Source organism: Phaethon aethereus, assembly GCF_964289735.1.
Source record: "Phaethon aethereus genome assembly, chromosome: 1".
In the NCBI taxonomy this organism is placed as follows: domain Eukaryota; kingdom Metazoa; phylum Chordata; class Aves; order Phaethontiformes; family Phaethontidae; genus Phaethon; species Phaethon aethereus.
The window spans coordinates 90,043,682-90,065,412 of NC_138575.1; the positions used below are offsets into that span (position 1 = coordinate 90,043,682).

General features: G+C 38.0%; 1 protein-coding gene across 2 annotated transcripts in view; it reads right to left on the reverse strand.

Annotated features, from left to right (window-relative positions):
* The window catches only part of STXBP5L (syntaxin binding protein 5L), a gene marked incomplete at its 3' end in the record, with an annotated part of 212,603 nt that overhangs the window by 175,886 nt on the left and 14,986 nt on the right, over nucleotides 1–21,731 (reverse strand). For both annotated transcript variants that reach the window (XM_082013863.1, XM_082013862.1), the window contains exon 2: nucleotides 17,855–17,952. In XM_082013863.1, the coding sequence (XP_081869989.1) occupies nucleotides 17,855–17,952 (98 nt within the window). The remainder of the gene's footprint in view (nucleotides 1–17,854; nucleotides 17,953–21,731) is intronic.

Below are 21,731 nucleotides of genomic sequence, written 5' to 3' on the forward strand. Positions count from 1 at the left end.
AGGTCAAGGGAGGTGATTCTGCCCCTCTGCTCTGCTCTGGTGAGACCCCACCTGGAGTCCTGCATCCACCTCTGAAGCCCTCAGCACGGGAAAGACATGGATCTGTTGGAGCGGGACCAGAGGAGGGCCCCAAAAATGATCAGGGGGGTGGAGCATCTCCCCTGTGAGGACAGGCTGAGAGAGCTGGGGTTGTTCAACCTGGAGAAGAGCAGGCTCCAGTGAGATGTTATAGTGACCTTCCAGTACTTACCAGTGGCTTCTAAGAAAGATGGGGAGGGACACTTTGTCAGGGAGTGTAGTTTTCAGAATCATGTCTGAATAATAATTGCAATGAGCAATGACAACAAAGCTGCAGGGCATACGTTCTATGATTATATAACCATAGATTGCCTAGAACTAAATAAAAAAAGACAGCAGCATTTCCATGGACAGTATAAAAATACTCACTTAAATAGCACTTGATAATTTCGCCATTGGTCCTGTAGTTGGTTGATGAAATTTTCTAAATATGCATTTAAGAAAGTTTGTAAGTGAGAACTCAATGGTTTTCCTACTATTTTTTAAGTGAAAGACACTTGCACAAGTCTGCTCCTCCCCAAAGGTTCTGCTGATTCTTCATGCAGCTTGAAAATACTTAGTATCAAATTCCCGAACTAATTAGTTTAGGTAAGCTTTTTTTGGTATCATCCAAGATACTTAATTATTTCACAAGCAGCAGCATGGGCAGATTAAACTCGACCTTCTGTGTCTTTGAAACCATGCTTAACCTCATTCATAATAGCCATTCATAGCTTCATGGCATACTGACAGACTTTCCCTTATAATCATTACTGGAATTATAGACAATATTAGTTCTTTCTACTCCCTGCTAAGGAAAAATAAGAGAAAGCAAAAATGAGAAATATTGAATTGAAACTTGGACTCTAAAGGTATCTCTAGCAAGCAGGATGATAACCAATTATAGTTTTAATTAGGAATGTGAAGCGGCTAATGAGAAGGCAAATAAAGTGATGGTTTTAATAGGTTTGGCTATTTCTAATTCAGATTTTATGTGAGTGCTACTTTATATAATTTTTTTTTCTGAAATTCAGCTAATTTCACATAACTATTAATTCAATATTTGCACTTACGTTTTAAAAGCATTTAAATGAAGAAAATAAGTTATGATTCCTACACTAGTGCAGAACTAACTCTAGTCCGTAGAGAATTATAATATGATCCCACTGAAGTGTTAAAGGAATATTAAAGACTGTATATAGAAGCCAAGAATTCAAAAAGATTATCAACTGCAAGAGTTAAATTTGCATGTAAAACCTTGATTTGCTATCCCATTTTGTATTAATTATGACCGTGATGACAACATCATATTAAAGAGTCCAAAGTGCAATATATTTACCCTGGGTTGGCGCTCTAAACCACAAGGTAAGAGTCTTTCATTGCTTGTCCTCTGTCCAAGCACAGACCTTGTAAAACTAAGAGCTGATGATCACACAGGTGATGTTTTAAATATGGGAAATATCAGAACTGAAGACAGATAACATATCCTTACTTAACTACTGATTCCTTATCCTTGCAAACTCAGAGATCTGTTTACACAGGTCTACAGCACGAACCTCATATAGCTGCGCTTAAAGACAAACCAGTAGCCAGACAACTATTAGGCACCAGTGGAAGTATTGTTTCAGGATACCAAAGATGACACCAAGCTCACAGACTGTGAACCTTCTTTCTGACAGTCTCCATTATTCACAAGTTTCACCTGTGCTGTTAGAAACTGCATCACATTATCAGAACTGCTGGAAGAGGGCTTTTATGGTTTCTCAGTTGCCAACTTTCAGGGTCCTATTCTCAACTAGTGAAGTAGAAGAGATCTTTAAACCATTCATCAGTATTAATGGAATCAGCAGCAGCAGTTTTGGTAGCTTTTCCCCTCACAAATAAATTTAACTGTACCTGATACCCCTCTAGGAACAACAGAAAAACTTTCAGTCTCTCTCATAAGTTTCAGACATGCCAGGGGAATGAAGCAGATGCTTTGATTCCTCTACTTTGGGAGCAGGCAACCACCTAGACTGTTTCAGGAAAACACCAAAATTTTCTCTTTTTCTTCTCATGATATATGGGAAAACAAATACAAAGAATGCAGGTGTTCAAAGAGGCTGCATTTCATTTTGCTGTCCTCATTTCCTCCAAGTAGAATGTCTGCTTCTTCCTTTCTCTATAGCGCACAGCATGTCAAAGTAGAGACATGGACCCTGATACAGCTCTTCCTCATCAGGCCCAGAAGCATAAGGTTGGTGAAGAATCCTGACAGCAGCAGAAGCAAAGCTGGAGAGGTGTGGGGACAGAACTGATGCAGGACTAATGGAAAATGAATTAATTGAATGTGCAGACCTTGTTGTACTGTACTTCTATTAATTCCTGACACTGGTGGAAGCTTTTCCATTTTACAGATATGAACAGCAGGAACCAAGTTAAAGGCTCTATTTATTAAAAGCCAAAGGACTTGAAAAGGCAAGTCTCAGGCCTTGTTAAAGATCAAAAATTAATCTCCAAAAATTCTGTTTAGACAATTCAAAGTCTGCAGGTGACTCTATCCATCAGACATCTTCTTGTATGAATGAAAAGGTGTAGTTACAAAGCATGCAAAACCTGCCCCATTAACAGTTCAGCATTTCTTGCATCTAAAAACAATGCGGAAATAAAAATGAACAGGTACTCTGCTTAAAAGAAAAGTGCTATGAGCACAATGTCCTGACCAGACCCTTCTTGGAACTACAGTAACTCTTGATTCTTTCAGTTCAGAAGGGCAAGACGTAGAGGTTTGGCGGAAAAGGAAAGACTCATTAATTAAGAGAGATGGGACAAGAAATCATGGCTAGTAGGTTTTCACCTGCAACGGAGAGCTCTTGGGTTCCAGTCCTACTATAACCTGTTCATGCTATCCAATGATTTGTTAATACAAAATAAAGACATTCGCTAAAGAGAAGAGTATGGGCCCAGAAAGGCAGCTCTGAATCTAAGAGGTACTTTGGCACTACCAAATCTAATGGGTACCATTTCATCTTCCAGTGTAAAGTATTCTTTTATGAAAATCTTGTACGAAACAAACACATGAAGCTATTATGAATTAGATATTCAATCTGTCTTGCTAAGACAACATGATCTACAAAAATGAGAATAACTTTAGATGTTATAATTATTGCATCTAATCACCGTTCAAAATAAAATTTATAAACAGTCCTTGAGCAGAGACTGGAGTGCAAGATTCCTACTTTAAGTTACGTGACTAAATCATTAACCTATAAAGACACGGTTGTGCTTGCTTTTCCTGCAAAGTGGAACACTTTAAGGTGAAAAATGCCTCACAGGTATATATGGTCTGGTAGTAAAAATGTTGTTGTGTGTAATGGGATGTGTAAGTTTAAACTTTTTGCTGAGAAAATTGAACTGACACTCCTGTATCTCAAGTCAGTACATCCACAGTACAAGTCAGTGGGTATAGGATGAGCACAAACTCTTAGAAGTAGCATCCACCACTGCATTTTACATTCAGTCTGATCTTGTACACTTGCTTTGAGAAGGTCTGCCAGACCTTAATCCTTTAACAGAGGCCGGTGGAGAAGCGTCTAGTTGATTAATCTTATTAATGCTGTAGATAAGACAGATGCTGAGCCACTTGGCCCTCTTAAAACTAAGGCACTTGTGGGTGTCTACACAAACAACACTTAAGGCATCTGAAGAGGCTGGGCATTTCCCAGGTTAGAAAACTGAGATGTTCAGAAGTTCAGCTTCAGATGCCTGAATTCCACTTAAATCTTGCTCAGGCACTCCAGTGCGGTTTTGATATTACAGATTTCAGTGGGGTTGTTGTTATAAGTAAAGCAATGTACTTGGTTCAGGTCTTCAGGCTTCATGTGCTGTTATCTCCACATAGTGTTTTTTTAAAATTCCCTCCCTTAACTTCTTAAGTTCTCCACGTAAGCAGATGTATCACTAAGAGTGTATACGCAAATCTCTCAAGTGCTCACATTATTTCATAACAAAACTATCTCACACGTAAATTGGATGACTTGGTTCCTTCAGGGAGTAAATAAACAAAATCTCTCACACCTTGAATGAGAAGATAAACAACCCTCACTAAACAGAAATCAGAGAACAAACAAGTAGTCCATAACATTAGCATAATGCAAAGAAAATATTCTGCAGTCTTAATGAATAAGTAACATGAGAAATTGCTCAAACGTTGCAGAGGACGAGGAAGAACAGGATAAAATGAAAATGTGAAAGAAAGGTGAATTTGTCAAACTGTTTTGGCTGGAAAATATTGGGGAAAAATGTTGACATGTACAACTGTCCTGGTTTCATCTGGGATGTTTTTTTCTTCCCGATAGCTGGTATAGTGCTGTGCTTTGGAGTTGGTATGAGAATAACATTGATAACACACTGAAGCTTTTAGTTGTGGCTAAGTAGCTGCAGTGCGTGTACTAAGTCAAGGACTTTTCAGCTTCCCATGCTCTGCCAGTGAGGAGGTTCACAAGAAGCTGGGAGGGGGCACGGCCAGGACAGCTGACCCAGGCTGGCCAAAGGGATATTCCCTACCATATAATGTCATGCCCAGTACTTAAACTGGAGTTAGCTGGGGGGAGGGAATCGCTGCTCGGGGACGGGCTATCAATCGCCGGGTGGTGAGCAATTGCTGCCTTGGGCATCACTCGTTCTTGTACATTCCTTTGTCAGTGTTGTTATTATTATTATTATTACCATCATCATCATCGTTGTTGTTGTTTCCTCCTCTCTTGCTGTCCTATTAAACTGTTTTTATCTCAACTCACGAGATTTTTCTGATTCTCTTCCCCCTCCCACGGGGAGGGGGGGGGGGGAGTGAGCGAGTGGCTGTGTGGTGCTTAATTGCTGTCTGGGGCTAAACCACAACATCTTATAATTTATTAGAAGTTTAGTGGCTCAATTCATACCTGTTGGTTACCTCTCAAAAACGAGGACAGATAGACAGTGCTACTTACGCCCTATTTATGGACTGGCAGTTAGGTTACTTTCCACAGTAGAATAAGGCATAGGTAAAGAATCTCTTCTCTGCATCATCCTGAAGTTACTCTTACCTTCCAGGAACCTCTTATCAATACACTACAGAGAAATAAACATTACCTTCCTTGCTTGGTTTCATGAATAGCACCTAAACACTTTTCACGCTAGCACTTACTTAATTTTCTGTTTAAAAATGGCCAAATTCAACATTAAGTTTTAATTTAATTTTTATCTAAGAGACTGCATTCTTGGGTTTCAAAATTATATTCCTCTCATGAATTTGGCTAATAAGATAAAATGATTTGTCATCAAAGCTATGCCAATAATCTACTGATTAGCACGTATGACATCTGTAGAAGGAATATAAGACTCTTCCCCTAACCAAATCACATATTTTAAATCAAGTTCCTCAATAGATAAAGTATTGATGTATTGTGTTAGCCACTTGTTAGCTCTAAGCATTTAACGTAAAGTGAAATCTCTCAAACTCCACAAATTAAGGTTAATAAAAGTGTTGTGTAACAGAAAGCACTACTGTTATGATCTAATGGGAACTGGGGCAAATAACTAGCCACATCTGAAATAAAGAAATAATTTGAACCTATGAACTTACATGATACAAATAATAAGGAAAAAAACAATTAAAGATACTTATTTAAGACTATAATTATATAAGACTAGATTGTAAATTCTAATTATAGGCTTCCAAAGGACTATATAGTTGAGTAAAGTTATTAATGTACATGCCTACCACATGAATTCACTCAAATATTAGTATAATTCTACCACACATCACACTGATTTATCTCATAATAAAAGCAAAGTGTATTTGAAATTTGTGAGTCTCAGATCAGACCTTGTAATTCAGCCAATCCTTACTTATTTACTGAAGCAGTTGAAATATGTAAATAGAATGCCATAGAGCTATCAATTTTTGCATTGTAGAAAATACAGCTAAATAACAAAACAGAAACTCAAATTCCTCTAAAGGTCTTAAAATTTACAATGCACCTGCTGTAACTGCTTAAAATCTATCAGTGTAATGGGTGATTAGGGCTTTAGCTTTCTTGGAGCAATCACACCAAAAAACCCAGAAATCAACCACGGTACAATAAAATCAAATGCCAATATTTCCTTCCTGTGTTACCTATGAGCTTTTTTAGAGCTAATTTTGAATAGCAACACCTAAATATACTCAGAGGCTGGCTAATATCTATTTAGTAAAATGAAAAAATCCCAGATACCGTTTACTAGAAAGCACAGTTACTATCAATAATTAGAGAGAAGATTGTGAAATCCTGCTTCTGCTCAAGTCAGCAGTTTTGCAATGAAAGCACGTTAAGATCACTAGATTTCCCGTCATCGTTGTTTTAAAACCACAACTCTTCAAACAGAGAGTACTGCAGAATTTTCAAAAAGTGTGCTGAGTCTGGCTGGAATGGAGCTCATTTTCTTCATGGCAGCCTGTATGGCGTAGCCTTTGGGGTACGTGACCAAAACGGTGTTGATTTGCTCGCACAGCACGGCGTGTTTCTGTTTCACCCACTCTGCCCCTGCAGTCAGTAGGTTGGGGGTACACAAGAATTTGGGAGGGGACACAGCCAGGACAGCTGATAAAAGTGACCAAAGGGGTATTCCATACCATACAACATCATGCTCAGCACGATGCTCAGGGAAAGAAGGAAGCGGCAACATTTGTGGATACAGCGTTTGTCTTCCCAAGTAACTAAGTGCTCCGTGTCCCGAGGCCCCGCTTTCCAGGAAGTGGCTTGACACTTATGGGGTGTTAGCGTGCTTATGGGAAGGAGTCAACGAATACCTTATTTTGCTTTGCTTGCAGGCACACCTTTGCTTCACGTACTAAACTATCTCCATCTGAACTCATGAGTTTTCTCGCTTTTGCTTTTCCAGTTCTCTCCCCACCCTGCTGGGGGGAGTGAGTGGGTAGCTGTGTGCTGCTCAGCTGCTGGCCAGGTCAACCCACCACAAGAAGCAATCAAGGAAAGACTGTAACTGCAAAATCTGGGATGTAACACCTAATGCAGCATGCCTGTAAAGGAAACATTCATAGAGTAAGAGAACAGAATATAGAGGACTCCTCTCTTATCGAAACCCAGCACCACTGAGAGCTGGCTTGCTAAGTGTTGGCTTTGGCTTACAAGTACTTCAGGATGACGTTAGCACAATGCAAGATAGACAATTCCTTAAATAACGTGTACTTTGCTTATTATAGTTCATCTTTAAACTAGTTGTTATAGATGGTTTTATTGTACTGATCTTTTCGTATGAACACAAAATCAGAAGAGGTGCCCGGGCATTGCTGTAACAACACGGGGCATAATTCAGAAGCCTGGCACAGACATAATTTGCATTCCCTTACGCTGTGGGTCTAGAGCAAAAATTTGAAAGGTACATTCTTCAGCAGAATAACGTGTGTCTTTTGCCATGTTTCCAGCTGCTGTGGCTATACACTTCCATTATCTTCTGCTGGTTAAGTTTTAGTCAGCACTGACTAACCATAAAGGATTCACCTTGCCAAGAGAAAACTAGTAGCTTTCTGCACATCGTTGTTGGTTATCTTCCTATTTTTAGTTATCTCTCCCACCGTATTATCACCTCCGAGGCACTTAACCCATTAAAAAAGACACACTGATGTTCCCAAAAATATCAAATGAAAAGATAAATCTACCCATGTGCTTCATAAATAACGTTGCTTTCCTGATATTTCACACTGAAGACATGCTTCCTGTCTGACTTTGTTTCAGTTTCTTCCACCACTTTAAGAGGCGACTGATAAATCTGGCACCTGTATATGACATTACAGAATGTGATACCAATATTGGTTGTTTACTATGTGGCGAGAGGATCAGCACTGATCAGCAACTGAAAATTTACGTATCTCCTTAGGAAAGATATTCATGCTGATAAAGTGGATCTTAATTGAAAATAGGTAGATAAGACTCACCTCCTTGCATCATTCATGGCTCCTTCCACAAAAAATCTTCAGGAACGTTGGTCATATCTACATTATAATAGGAGCAGAAGTTTGTGTTGAGACTTCTCACATTTTCAGTTTGTTTCAGGGGTTTTCATTCAAACTTGACATCTGGTTTGAACATTAGTCTGAGAGGGACTTATCCCACGAACCTTTGCTTACTTAGTTCCAGGCTATCTAGGGATACCACACTTGCCTCCAGTGTCTCTCTCACAGATAACATTAGCCCTTCATTGTCCATGTGATTGCACATGCAACCACCACCCAGATAAGGTCTTTCTGATTTCTAATTTTCTTGCTCCTGCTTGTAACATTTCAGAGCAGCACACTTGGTACCTGCTTCCTGGCTTACCTCCCCAGTACAAGTTTGGATGATATACTCTGTGAGGTGCTTCGGCAGAGCAATGCAATTTAATTCTGCATCTGCAGAAGCTATGTTGGAAGCATATTTCAGTAAGCCCATCCTCCTAGACCTCCTTTTCTGTGGAAGAAGATAGGCAGAATGACATTTTGGGAGTCTCTGCCACCATGATTGCTTTGTGTACAATTGACTGGAGGTTCTGGTCCCAGAAAACAAGCTTGGATTTGTGGGATAGCGTTGTCCCCTGGATGTGAAATGATCAGCAGCTGATGCAAAACTTTCAGATGTGGAGCAGAATTGTAGAGCCCCTCTGCCGTAAGCTAGTACCATGACTTCATCATCCTTTCATATAGTTTCAGAAGTCCATGACTGTTTTCAAGAGTGTCAATCACCCTGTGGAGCCTTGCAAACTCCAAGTCTTATTTTTTAGTTAGTAACCAATTTGCAAAGAGTAGGTATCACCAGCGGTAATATTGATTGCCTCAGATATCATCCTGCAAACTATCTTCCTTCAAGTAGCAATAGCAGGAGATACCAACAAAATCATCCAACTCTTTGATCTCTTTCAGTTCCTTAACTCTGAAGGGAAGAGCCAGCTCATGGAAGCCACGTTTCCATTTAATGCACAACTCAGGATTGCTATAACTACCTAAACCTCATGAACTACCACCTCATGCTAGGCAAGTCTTCAAGGCCCACTATTGTAGACTTTTAAGCATCTTAACAGGCTTCACCAGAAGTCATGATGTCTGTGCCTTACCTAATTCTGGCCTAGGAGCTGATGAAGACTAATGCCTTAGAGGACAGGATCTTTAACACTGTTTGGATGCTTGTCTACACCAGGACAGATGCTGCATAATCTCCACACTGGGGGGTCACAAGAATATGCCTTGAGAATGATGGAGTCCATTTCTGGTTTGACTGGCCCTTAAGAAATGTAGGCATGAAGTCAAAAGTCTGCTTGTCTGAGTGCAAGGGGTTATGTAAGCGATTGGAGGTTAATGTTCCCAGTTCTCTCCAAATCACAGGTGCCTGCCATCCCTTGTAAAACCTCTGCAAGGACTTAGGGCAGCCTTTCCAATCAGACAGGAATAGTAAGGAACAGTTCTTTTTGAAGCACTACCTCCCACATTCTGCAAATGATCCAGGCACTGAGGATGGTAGTCCTGTGCATGCTACTTTGCAAGCTTATTGAGGAGCGCTGTGAACTTACTGAATCCAGTAAGGTGATTGAGTGGGTTGGTGGAAATGGGCTTAGGTGGTGATGACTTCTACATCCAAATTTCTAAACTACCTTTTGACCTCCTTCACCCAAACACTAAAAAGGAATAAGCTTCCAAAATGTCTAGGTCATTTCACCTCCCTGCATTCCTTCTGGATGAGGAAATTCATGCTATATTTACATTCTTTGATGCTCCCTAAGACTTGGCTGCTTCAGCTATTCACTTTCTGGTAGCTCTTGATCCACAATCTCTTTTGGACAAGCTTGTTTCTCCAGTGATGCTCTTTTTTGATTCTTCCTTCTGTACTCATGTATAGCTTTCAGTGCTACATCTGAAGCACTCAGGAAACACCTTGGTTCTTGACTTGAACAGTTTCCTTAGAAAAATATGTCATTCAGAGGCTGCTTTGCACAGGTCAGGAGGAGGATGGAGATTGAAAGAATATTGCTTGTTTGCTGCCACTAAGAAAAGGCAGGTCAGGGCTGAGGAATAGAAGTGTAAGGACTATGAGTATTGGAGCAAAACTAGGTCACAGTTCGGGAAAGAGGGACTGAGCTGGCCATGGATGAGGGAAAAGCAGCTCTTCAGGGAAACCTTTCCCTCTCCCTCTCCTGAATAAGATCATAGTTTCTGTTTTGTCCATCTCCCCATTTTTCAGACCTCAGGAAAAACTACACATTTGTCCTACACCTATACCTAAGCTTTTGGATGAAATAGTGTGTAACTATTTCTGTCCCACCTCATATGGAATGACCAACATATGGTTCATGCTCCTTGCTGCAGAAAATCCTCAAAACTGGATCTCTTTGGTTCAGGAAACTTCCAAACATCTACATTGGTATTGTTCATGTGAAGACAATTATTCAGTCATTGTAGCCTTTCTACCTCATAACAAGCATTTGATATGACCCTTCACAGCTCCCCTTTGTCCATGGCCTCCCTCCATATAGAGCATCTTCTGTGAAAGAAAGGCACCTAACTTTAAGAATTTAAATTGAGTAAGTGTCTGTAGCTAGACAGAAATAGGTCTCTCCTCACAACACAAAAAGAATCCCAACATATGTATGTACCTATGTACTTTGGATCTGCTTTTTTGCTAGATAGTAGTTTTCCTAAGATATTTGGTGCAAATTTCTCTCTCCCATGAGGAGTATTCACCAGATAAAAGCAAAAGAAGAAAAGAGTCAGAATAACTAAGTGCACAGCATGGCTACAAATTTCTGTGTTTTGAGGATGTATGCCAAACTCAGGTCATGTATATTTGTGTAAAAAAGATAATTAGCAGACTGGAAAGGAGGGTAAATTGATGTGCATTACTTCCTATGCATGACAACACTTCTGTTGATGGCAGAAAGTTTTGAACAAAACAGTAGGGAAAGCTGTAAAGCTCACACGAGGTCTAATTAAGACATATCACTTTGAAATGGTTGACTATCACAACTAGTCATCATTTCAATATCACAGTAAGTTTGGGTTTTTTTAATCAATAAGACTCTTGAAATAAACATCCAGAACGCATTTTTTCCCAGATAGTGATTATAAATGGAGTCATCAGCTCCAATTAAAATGCTGCCAGTTCCATCTACCTGTATGCCATTTTTATGTGCATCTGCAAATATATGAAAATCTATTTTTTCTTAGTAAATTTGTTTGCAGTTGTCAGACTCCATTTTTATCTCCTGGATAAACACCAATTGAAAGTGAAGGAAGCTCAGTACATTTAACTGTAACATATTTAGCTTGTTTACTTAAAAAGCATGAAAAAGGCTTGGGAGGCCAACAGACCCAAATTTATGCATATATGCAGAGACCTAATACGTATATATATATGAGTGCACACGTAACCAGATGCATAGTAATCTCAGTATAGATTTAAAATTCCCCAAACTCTTGTTCTGTCAGATTTAATCATACAGGTAAATTTTACTATTTTAACATCTTTCATAATATTTTTTTCTTGTAGATTTACAACAAATTTATTTCTGTAATAACCTATTTAGGTATCTATGCATATAAAAATACATATATGCATGTGTTGATTCCCAAGGGGATTTTTAAAAGAATTTATGTTAGGACTACTGACTCTCAGTGAGGTTTGTGTTCCTGAATCACTCAAGTGCTCTCGAAAAATCTCAAATATATTCCACAATGAGATAAAGATGAAATACATCAATGATTCTTCCAAGTCAAATAACAGAACTCTGGTTTAATGATCTTGTCTGTGCTTCCCCCATTCCATCTGCCCAATAAATCACATAGAGTAAACAGCATAGAACACAGTTGGCTTATTTTAAGGATACAGATCTACCGAAACCTTGTTTAGATTAAGAGACAGCAGATCCAAGGAGAGTAAATCTGTCACACTTTATATTTAGATGTTATGCCGCCCTTCTCACAGACCAAAACCTCAGGTTATATTCTCTTCTCTTCTTTTAAAGTACATCCAACCTGATGTCAAACATTCTTTACCACGCTCTCTTTAACTACTGTAAAATTCCATCCCTTCTCAGAACTCTGCAGGCGATGATTTAATTAGTGCTATTTGTTTTCTTTGCCTGATTTTTTTCTAGAGCACAAAAACAGCCTCAGTTTTACCTCCTGGTAACACGGTCTCTTTGTGCACATCAGCTGCTGAGGATCCATGCTGTTCAATAGGGCGATCTTAGCTTTAGATTTTACCTTCCCCTTGGGGTAGTAACTCTGGAATCAAATATATGATTATTGGCTGTTTCATAGAAAGAACTGAGATAATATTATAGAATCATAGAATCATTTAGGTTGGAAAAGACCCTTAAGATCATTGAGTCTAACTGTCAACTTATCACTATCACATCCACCACTAAACCGTGTCCCTAAGCGCCACATCTACACGTCTTTTAAATACTTCTCCAGACTGAACAACCCCAGTTCCCTCAGCGGCTCCTCCTAAGACTTGTGCTCCAGACCCCTCACCAGCTTCGTTGCCCTTCTCTGGACACGCTCCAGCACCTCAATGTCCTTCTTGTAGTGAGGGGCCCAAAAACCGAACACAGTACTTGAGGTGTGGGCTCACTAGTGCCAAGTACAGGGGGACAATCACTTCCCTACTCCTGTTGGCCACAATATTTCTGATACAAGCCAGGATGCTATTTGCCTTCTTGAAGCCATGTCTTGTTTTTCACAAAATGTACCTATTAAAATAAGCATTGCTGTACTGTATTTGACATTCAAAAATCATCCTTGCTATTAAAGCATGGGAAGAAACACATGAAACAGGCCAGAAAAATTATTCCAAATATGATACAAAAGCAGAATCTGTCTTGAGCAGAGCCTGTAGAATTTTTGTGATTTGAAAATGGCTTTACATGAAGAAGATTTTTTAAATGTAAGTAAATGATAGGCTACCTTCCATACCACTCAGACCTGAAAGGCTACTTCTGCATTTTGTAGCAAATTTTATAGACAACTGCATTCTGCCATAGCTGAATTTCTGTGATGCAGTTTCACATAGTAAGAAAAGTCAAGCTAATAAGCTGCTCCTTAACTGCCAAAATTTCTATTTCTCCTCTATTTCCCTCTCTGTCCAGTCCCAACTAGTCGCTCCTTCCAGCTTCCTCATGCATCATTCTGACTAGCACCAGATGTAAGCACCAGATAATTCAGTTCACTAATCTAGCAAAAAAAGCAACACAACAACAACAAAAAAAATAGTATTTTGCCAGGTTAGTGAATTAGATTGCTTACAGAAATATCTGATGAGTACCAGAGTCAGAGCAAGGCAAGTGTCAGGACCATGCAGCTAAGAAAAGGTGGGTGCAGTGCATCACTTCCACTTTCATGTGCTAATGAGTCAGAATAATTTTGTTTGCTTAGGTGTAAAATGGCTATTATATTGTCTGATAACATTGGGATAAAGCAAGTTGCTATGTCTATTAGAAAGGCCTTGCATGGGTTGCGAGTGGCTTACTTTTTTGCTCAAGCAACAAACAGTGAAAATGAAGATTTGCATACCCCATAACCTGCATCCATGACAAGATGAAGCCTGTAAGTTTAAAGAATATGTATTAATGACAACACTAAAACATGTCCAATGACATATTACTAATTTAAGTCTGTTTAATGATGGATAAGCTTTCAGTGGTGTGGAGGCCATTCTGGACCGAGTAAGTTGTTTTCTTTGCACTGGCTTTAAGACAAACTTTCTCTCGCTTCTTAACAAGTAAAGATGATAATAGCTATAGAAGAGTCTCTTTCAGAATTTCTTGTGCAGCTGATCACCAAATAATCAGCAGCTCAATATAAAAATATGTAGATGCTCTGTTTTATATATTTGAAGTAGGTATCTGTACTGGCTAGGCATATTTTTGATGTGGTGAAAAAAAGTCCAAAGGAAAGGACTCAGTGACTCCAGAAAGTACCTATAACGAATTTTTAAAAGCATTGTGAGCTGAATAAATGACAATATAGAAATATGCATCCTAAAACCTGAGAGCAACATGCCACTTCTTCAGATCTGACAATGGAGTAATCATTGCTAACAACACTGATTTTAATCTATTTATTCAGATCAAGAATGTGACAAACACCCAGACTTCTCTTTTTCCTCTGAAATGAGGAAGAGACTTAAGTCTGACCAAGCCTCTTAACTTCTCCCCCCCTTGAATGTTGATACGGAACCTTCTCTGATAGTAATCAGAGACTGCACACTTTGTTTTATTGTGTGTAATGTCAGAAGGTTCTCCAGACTGGGACTAGAGAAGAAGAATATGGAGACGATAAGAAAAGAAATTCAATTTCATAGCCCCTCTTCATCTGAACGTGTTTGCCTGAAGCAAGGATAGCCCAGGAAGAGTGGTAATCAAGCAATGACTGAGCAATGATCAAAGGTATGGCAGCTGAGAACGGGCTTTAAATAGGAATAGAGTCCTCACAAGGGAAAGAAAATTTGCTGTGTTTAGGACAAAGGAAAAGAATGACCAGATGGCATAGCAATTGTTTCAGGAGTTGGGTTTTTGCCCTTTATTTGCAGATTTTGTTAGCTTGTACTGGTAATAGGAAGATACTCCTTCATCGATGATTTGCAGCGCACTCTCATTTGTTGCTGGAGCATAGCTGTCCCTATGAGGACCTAGTACCCAGCAGTCATCAGTGTAGGTAAAACCTACATTGTTGTTTGACGTTCCTTGAGAATCCCACAGAGACTGCTAGGATCAGTAGAGCATAGCAACAGCAACTCCCATTGCTATAGAAGCTATAGCAGTTGCATCTAAAGCAACCTGAAAAGAAATCTGGGAGGAGACAAATTGACTCTCCTATCAAAATGGACTTTCATTTATCTCTGTACTCTAACGGCAACTTATGAATAATCTACGCTGTTTCAGGCCAGTTGAGCACAGTCAATTTCAGTACTTGCTGCTGGATCATTCGAAATGATCACTTGAAGGCGTGATGTTAAACATTAATTCCCAACACAGAGGTACACAGTTCATTTTCTTTGGAAACAGCTTGTCTTTTGAGACTGGTTAACTTGTGACCAGTAGAAATACCAATACTTTGTGAATCTTCTAGAAAGAAAGTCAGGGAGGCAACAATACTGTTATGTGACTTACACTGGTCACAGGAAAACTTGTGCTATACATGAATACTAATCATAAATTCTGTCTTGCTATGCCTTTGTGCTGCCCAGCACAAGAGAGTCTGATCCAAACTAGGCACTTTTAGTGCTACCAATAAATAAGCAAATAAGTAATTGAGTGTATTTGACGGTAGCCAAATAGTCTGTCCTTTCACTCCATCCACAGTACTGTTCACAAGCACCAGCCAAAGACAATATATGTGTCTAACAAATTCTCCCTTTCTGTTACCTAACATTTTCACGGCAGAATGAAATTGTGTGGCTCTGTTAACAACTATTTTTACAGGATACTGTGGAAGACTCCAAGCCATTAAAATCTATACTTTTTTCAGTTTGCTTAAAAAATTCCATTATGAATTGTATTTTCAGATGTAACACTAAATCTGTTACATCTTGGCTTGAATTTTATTGCCTGATTTCAACAACTACAAATGGCTGCAGCAAGGCTGGCTTAAATGAGTGGTGTTCCGTGTGTGGTCACAGGCCCTGTTTGACTGATGACTGTTCAGCCTTGCGTACAAATACAAAGTTATTAGTCCACAACTAGGCTTTTTATGTAACATGTTCTGTGAACCTTTGAGAGCCAAGTGCAGAAGCCTTAGTTAAAATGAATAAATAAGTAATTCGTTTTATGGCACCCTCCGTCTTCAAAGCACAGCTTCCATCAACTTAGTGCTCAATTAAGCAAACCAGGCTCTGTGCACCGAAGCTGAGAAGCATTTATGGTATGAGATGAGATCTCTTAAAAAAAAAAAAAAAAAAAAATTCCCTGCTAATCTTGATGCTCATGTTTGATTCACATACTAGAACTGGTAGAAAATTTTCTGTGAATGAGATAGGGGTTTGCTAGCAAAACTGGAGAAGAGATATTAAAGGGAAGGGTGCTTTGAAAAATACTCTTCTCCCTTCTTCCTCTCACCTTTTATAATCCATTTCCATATATATGAGTTTTATATGAGGTTAGGGATATAGCTAATTTTCCACTGCATGTCCCATTCCTGTGGCAGGGGACATGCAGATTTACCTTAATTCCACATGAGCCTGTATTAATTCAGGCACTGTACCTTCAGTTTTCTTAAAGGAGGGATCGATAAAGGTACAGGATGCCTAGCGAGGAACAGCACTGCTCCTACAAAAGCCAGGTTGCTGAGATGGAAAGAGGAGGTGAGCTTGGGAGTCAGTCTTCTGCAAGGTCTTCTTCCTACATCTACATTACCCATGAAATTCCCAATATCCCCACTCACAGAAGGTATCAATGAAGTTTCCAGAGACAAAACTCCAGCTTTCTAACCTTGCATACCTCCCAAAAGAAGAAAGTATGACTACTAGACTTTCACTTTCCCAGAAGTGCAAATTGGGGGATTTTCCTCCTTGTAATTGAACAGAATGTATTCAATCTACTTCATATAGGTAAATATTAAGAGTAGAACTATCAAAGCAAAGCATGTTGCATAACTGGAGGTTTAGCTGAGTCTTGTGAAAAGTTCTGGATCAGATAGAAAACAAGGTTTATGAAAAATGCAACTGTTCAGAACAAGAGCACTCAAAAATGAAGGAAACAAAGTTTTAGTCACGTTACATGAAGAACAGACTGGTTCTCCAGGAGCAGATTTTTCTTTACTTTGTATCCTGCCTTTGGGTCCATTAGGTTCATAGTTACCTTGGGAACAATGTTAGCAAAAGAACCAGAAACATTAGACTGGTATTTTATACAGCATTGTCCCCTACTTTTAACACAGAATTTACTTAGCTACCAAAAGGTTGTAAAAAATATTATTACTTCCATACCCTGTAACTTTTAAACCTTCCTGTAATATTCTTTCTTCTTTTTTTCCTCCCTTTATAGTATTTTTACCAAACTGGAATACATTTGAACCATGACAAATTAAGAAAATTATGCAGAGAAACATTTTGAAATACATCACATTTGAATATTCTCCTCAGATTTTTTTATTGTATCAAAGTTTTCAAATTTTCATTACATTTATATTAAATTTATTCTGTGTAGACTTCTAACTTAAAAACCCTTCTGTATAAGAATATACATAAACTGCTGGCACTGGCGTACCTTTATAATTAATCAAGAGAAACAGGCACTTTTAGAGTGTCTCATATTGTCCTCCAGGAAGAGATCAAATCTGCCCTAAAATCACGTATTTCCCACCAATCACTTGGAAAGGTCTAAACAGTATCTCATACATAGATATCTACAGTGAAGATGTCTACAGTTGGCTAGCTGCATTGCAGCAATGAATTTATTTATTGCTAGCACAACATTCACAACTTGCTCATTACCACCTTGTAGTCTACCTTTACATACTGAAGAGCCTCTACTTTTCATGCTGACAAACAAAAATTATTTCTGCTTTATATTAACCAATATATGCAAAACCATATGCCAAAAACTTGATTAAAAAAATTCTTTGGACAAGTTAAAGACCTAACGGTAATATTCCTCAACAGCACATCCTTTTCCAGTCCATATAAGTAAAGCAAAATGAAGCAGAACATAACAACATAAACTGTAACCTTACCTGAGTGCTTGTAGGAGGTGATTCACATCACTGTTTTGCAAATACATAGAAATGGTGTAAATTCTGAATGAGAAAGGATACATTCGTATGGCTCCTGTTCTTGTTCCAATTGCCAGAACTTTCTGAACTGGGTCAAAAGCTAAGGCAGTGGGTAAATAAGGAAAACCATGGCGAACCGTCTGAAACAGAACAAATGAGCAAAGTGACTGAATTGTAACCACAGATAACAGCATGTATGTTTTATGTTATGCATACAGGAAAAGAATCTATATTTTGCTGTATGTTGTAGTATTTGCAATGCATTTCAAGAAAAGTATTTTAAAAGATACACTATTTTGAATACAGAGGTGAATTTCACTCATGCCAATTTCTAGATATGCTTTTTACTCAGTAATATTTTAAATGGTTTTGTTGTAACAAAGTAGCTTGCAAAGCATATGCCAATATAAAACATATTGCTTATATGGTATACTTAAAGAAAGCCTCAATATGCAAGGCAGCTGAACTGTAAATTGAAAAAAGAGACACATAATATGCTTTTAAAACACTGTCACAAATAACCTCAGCCTCAACAGAACAGCTTCAGCAGAAAGAAATGGAACGTGTCCAGGGGAAGACATCCAATAAACCAATAAACTGAATTGAATCTACGAGGTAAAAATCCTTAATACCAATTTCAAAAATAAGGATGCCAGAGAAGATGTTCTGCAAATGAGCAACTGAACCACTCATCCTTTCTTAACCTTTATCTATAATACTATGCTTTTAATTCTAATTTTTGCAGAGATACCTTGGGGAATAAATGAACTGAGCATGACACAACACATACTTGCATTTGAAGGCTGCCTCAAATAATATTTTAAGTCATCTTAAACTGAAGGTTATGACCAATATGACCTGCCTGATACTTATGAGGAAGAATCTGATAAGGGAGAACTGTAACATAAGAAAAAGGTTGAAAAGAACTAGACTAGACTGTACAAATACACAAATGAGCTGTAATTAATTTTGTGCGTGTGACTGCTTACCAAAAATTGGGTAACAAATAATATCTTATAGAATTTAATATAATATAATATTGGAACACTGGGATTGACTCTTTTTAGTATATGGTTGGGACTGGAGAGGAAGTGCTTTGAACTGAATGAAATCTAACTTTTTAAGACTTTTTTTTTTTCCTCTTCCTTGACGTTATCTTGTTCATGAACTGTGTCTGCCGAAGCATTCGGCAGTCGCTATGGAACAACTTCAACAAAAGGGATTCCTTAACTGCCGACCTGTTGAGCAAAAGGCAGCTGATAATTTCTACAGCTGTACCACTCCAAGTCTTCCATTACAGCTGGAAACACTTGAACTGACATTCACAAGCAGTTTGGGAACAACCAAATGCATGTTTTTCAGCAGATAACCACTTCCTTAAAAAAAACCTTACTCATCTCACATTTTAATTATTGCTGATAAGGCATGTCTTTTAAAAGAATGTCTAAGTACTAGTTTCTAGACTGCAGATATCCAGAACCATATGGTACTTCAGTAAGTTGTAGAAAAGTAACTCATTTCCCATGTTAATGTTGACATTTATCCAAGATCTCCACGACTCTGTTTCTGGTTTGGTTTGCTTTGTGATTTTGGTTTTTTTCCATTAACCTTCTAATTTTCTCAAGTGGTAGGGTTACTCAAATATAAAATTTTTTTATTCCAACATCTAAGCTGGAACTAGACTTATATAATATAAAAATGGTTTTACCTCTCATGTCACAAAAACATCAGGAATTACGGATTGTAGTATTTACTATTGTGTTGAATGTTTGCCCTAACTGCATTACTAACTTTCTGTTATATTTGAGCTCTTTCTAGTCTTGTGAATAAATGTTCTTTCCTATATGAAAAAAACATATATTTCACAAATGATCTTTTTTATTATTACATTTTGTAAATCCTCTCTATAACAAAGTTTTAATTTCTAGCAATCCCAGTCACAGTTTTTCTGATGTTTAGCTACAACTGGAGCTTTCAGTACTACTTTTTAGATCTAAGTATGTAACAATCAATATTTTTAAAGACTTATTTTCATTCTTGTCTATATATTTAGCATCTGTTTTGTATTTTCAGTATTTTGTAAACTACAGTCAAGTCAGATTTTTCATTTGCAAATTTTAATTGGGTCCTGTTATTGAGACAGAACAGTTTTAGAAGCACAGTGATGTACATCTTTTCAGAGTCATAGTCAATAAAAGTTCTTGAACTCTAGAATTGACTCAAAAGTGTTATTTCTGTTTTGCAGCCATTTTCCAAATTTTAGATGTATTTACACTACTTCTAGTCGGAAAGTTCTTGTGATTACAAAATTCTGCCATTTGTAGAATTAAAAAAAAATGGCTGAAGTCTATTGAACCTCCAAGTAAGTGACAGTTTTCAAGTAAAATATTTATATTTATTAGGACTTTAAATAAAGGACAAGAATAGTTTGAAGAAGGAGAGCCAAGTTATACTGTACACAGTTAAGGCAGAAAAAGATGTCTTTACGATTGAGATTTTGGCACAAATTAGAGCAGCTTCAGAAGTGATTCTGAAGATCAAGCCTATTCAACAGAAGAACAGGGACAAGCTGTAACGCTTCAGACCCCAGACTCTTCTCCTCAGCCTTGGTCCAACAACCCTTCTATTTTCAAGGAGCGCGAGCAAAATCAACATGAAAAGCTAGCACTTGAAGTAGATTTTTCAATTGCGCGTTGACAAAGCTAGTGTGAGCATATGTGTAAGAATGAGTAATGATTCTAGAACTGTGCCTGGGCTTCCTTACAGCATTTATTAGTACGGGTGAAGAACTGGGGAAGGCCACAAAATTAACTTGATCCTCAGGTGACAAAAAAATGTGTGTTTCTACTTAATCTGAGCTGTGTCTAGTAGGAAAAACATTGACCAAAACTATCAATGGTGAGCAGAAAATGGAAAAACAAAGTAGATTTTTTTTTCCCCAAAATTGAAGTATCTCAATAGCAGGCAAAAGCAGACAAAAAATAAGTAGCCTAAAACATCAGTCTGTGTTCAAAGAAATATAGGACCTATCTACCCCAAATGGAAAGAAGGTGCCAAAAAAAAGGGCGGGGGGGGGGGAGTGGGGGGGACAGGCAGAAAGAGCAAAAGCAGACAGCAGATGGAGCCAGGATTGCTTTTCTCCACTTATCCCGCTGTCTTTTATGTCTCCTTTTTTGGCGTGCTGTCTCTAGAGGCACTCTGTGCTCCGCAGGACATACAGTTTATGCGCAATATTTGAAATAATTTATTTGAAACAGAAAAATTAGAAATGCAGCTACAGTTTCATCATAAATCTTTGATCATAGAATCATAGAATCTTCGTGTTGGAAGGGACCTTTAAAGGTCATCTAGTCCAACTGAGCAGGGACATCTTCAGCTTTGTTATTCTCTTCTAAATAATTTTAAGCAATTATTCTTATGGTGAATTGCATGTATATATAATTTAAGTAAACTTTTCACAACCAACTTACTGTAATGAACATAGGAAATTGATAACTTGGGCTTGCCAATACACTACCAATGAACATTTTAATATGCTGTACAAAATGTAACAACAATCCCTTACTAAGACACCATGATATATTTCACTAGCTGTAAAAAGAAAAGTATAAATGTTCACATGGTGTATAATGCAATTTTTCAGTATAAGATTTTTTTGTAACTTTTGTTCTATGGTACTTTATATTAGAGTGCAAAGTCACCATTTTTTCAAAGTGATTTCTATATTCTCTAAATAACTCCAGACAATACAGGACTAAACTAATTTTTAAATTATATCAATTAGGTAACAGGGTTTATAGTCAAAACTGTTCCTGCTGATACGCACAAACGTAAAATTTGTAACTCTTCTACTAATATTTTACAGTTACGCTGTTTTGTGTAACATCTGACAGCAAAACTGATTTGCCGAAGTGAATGA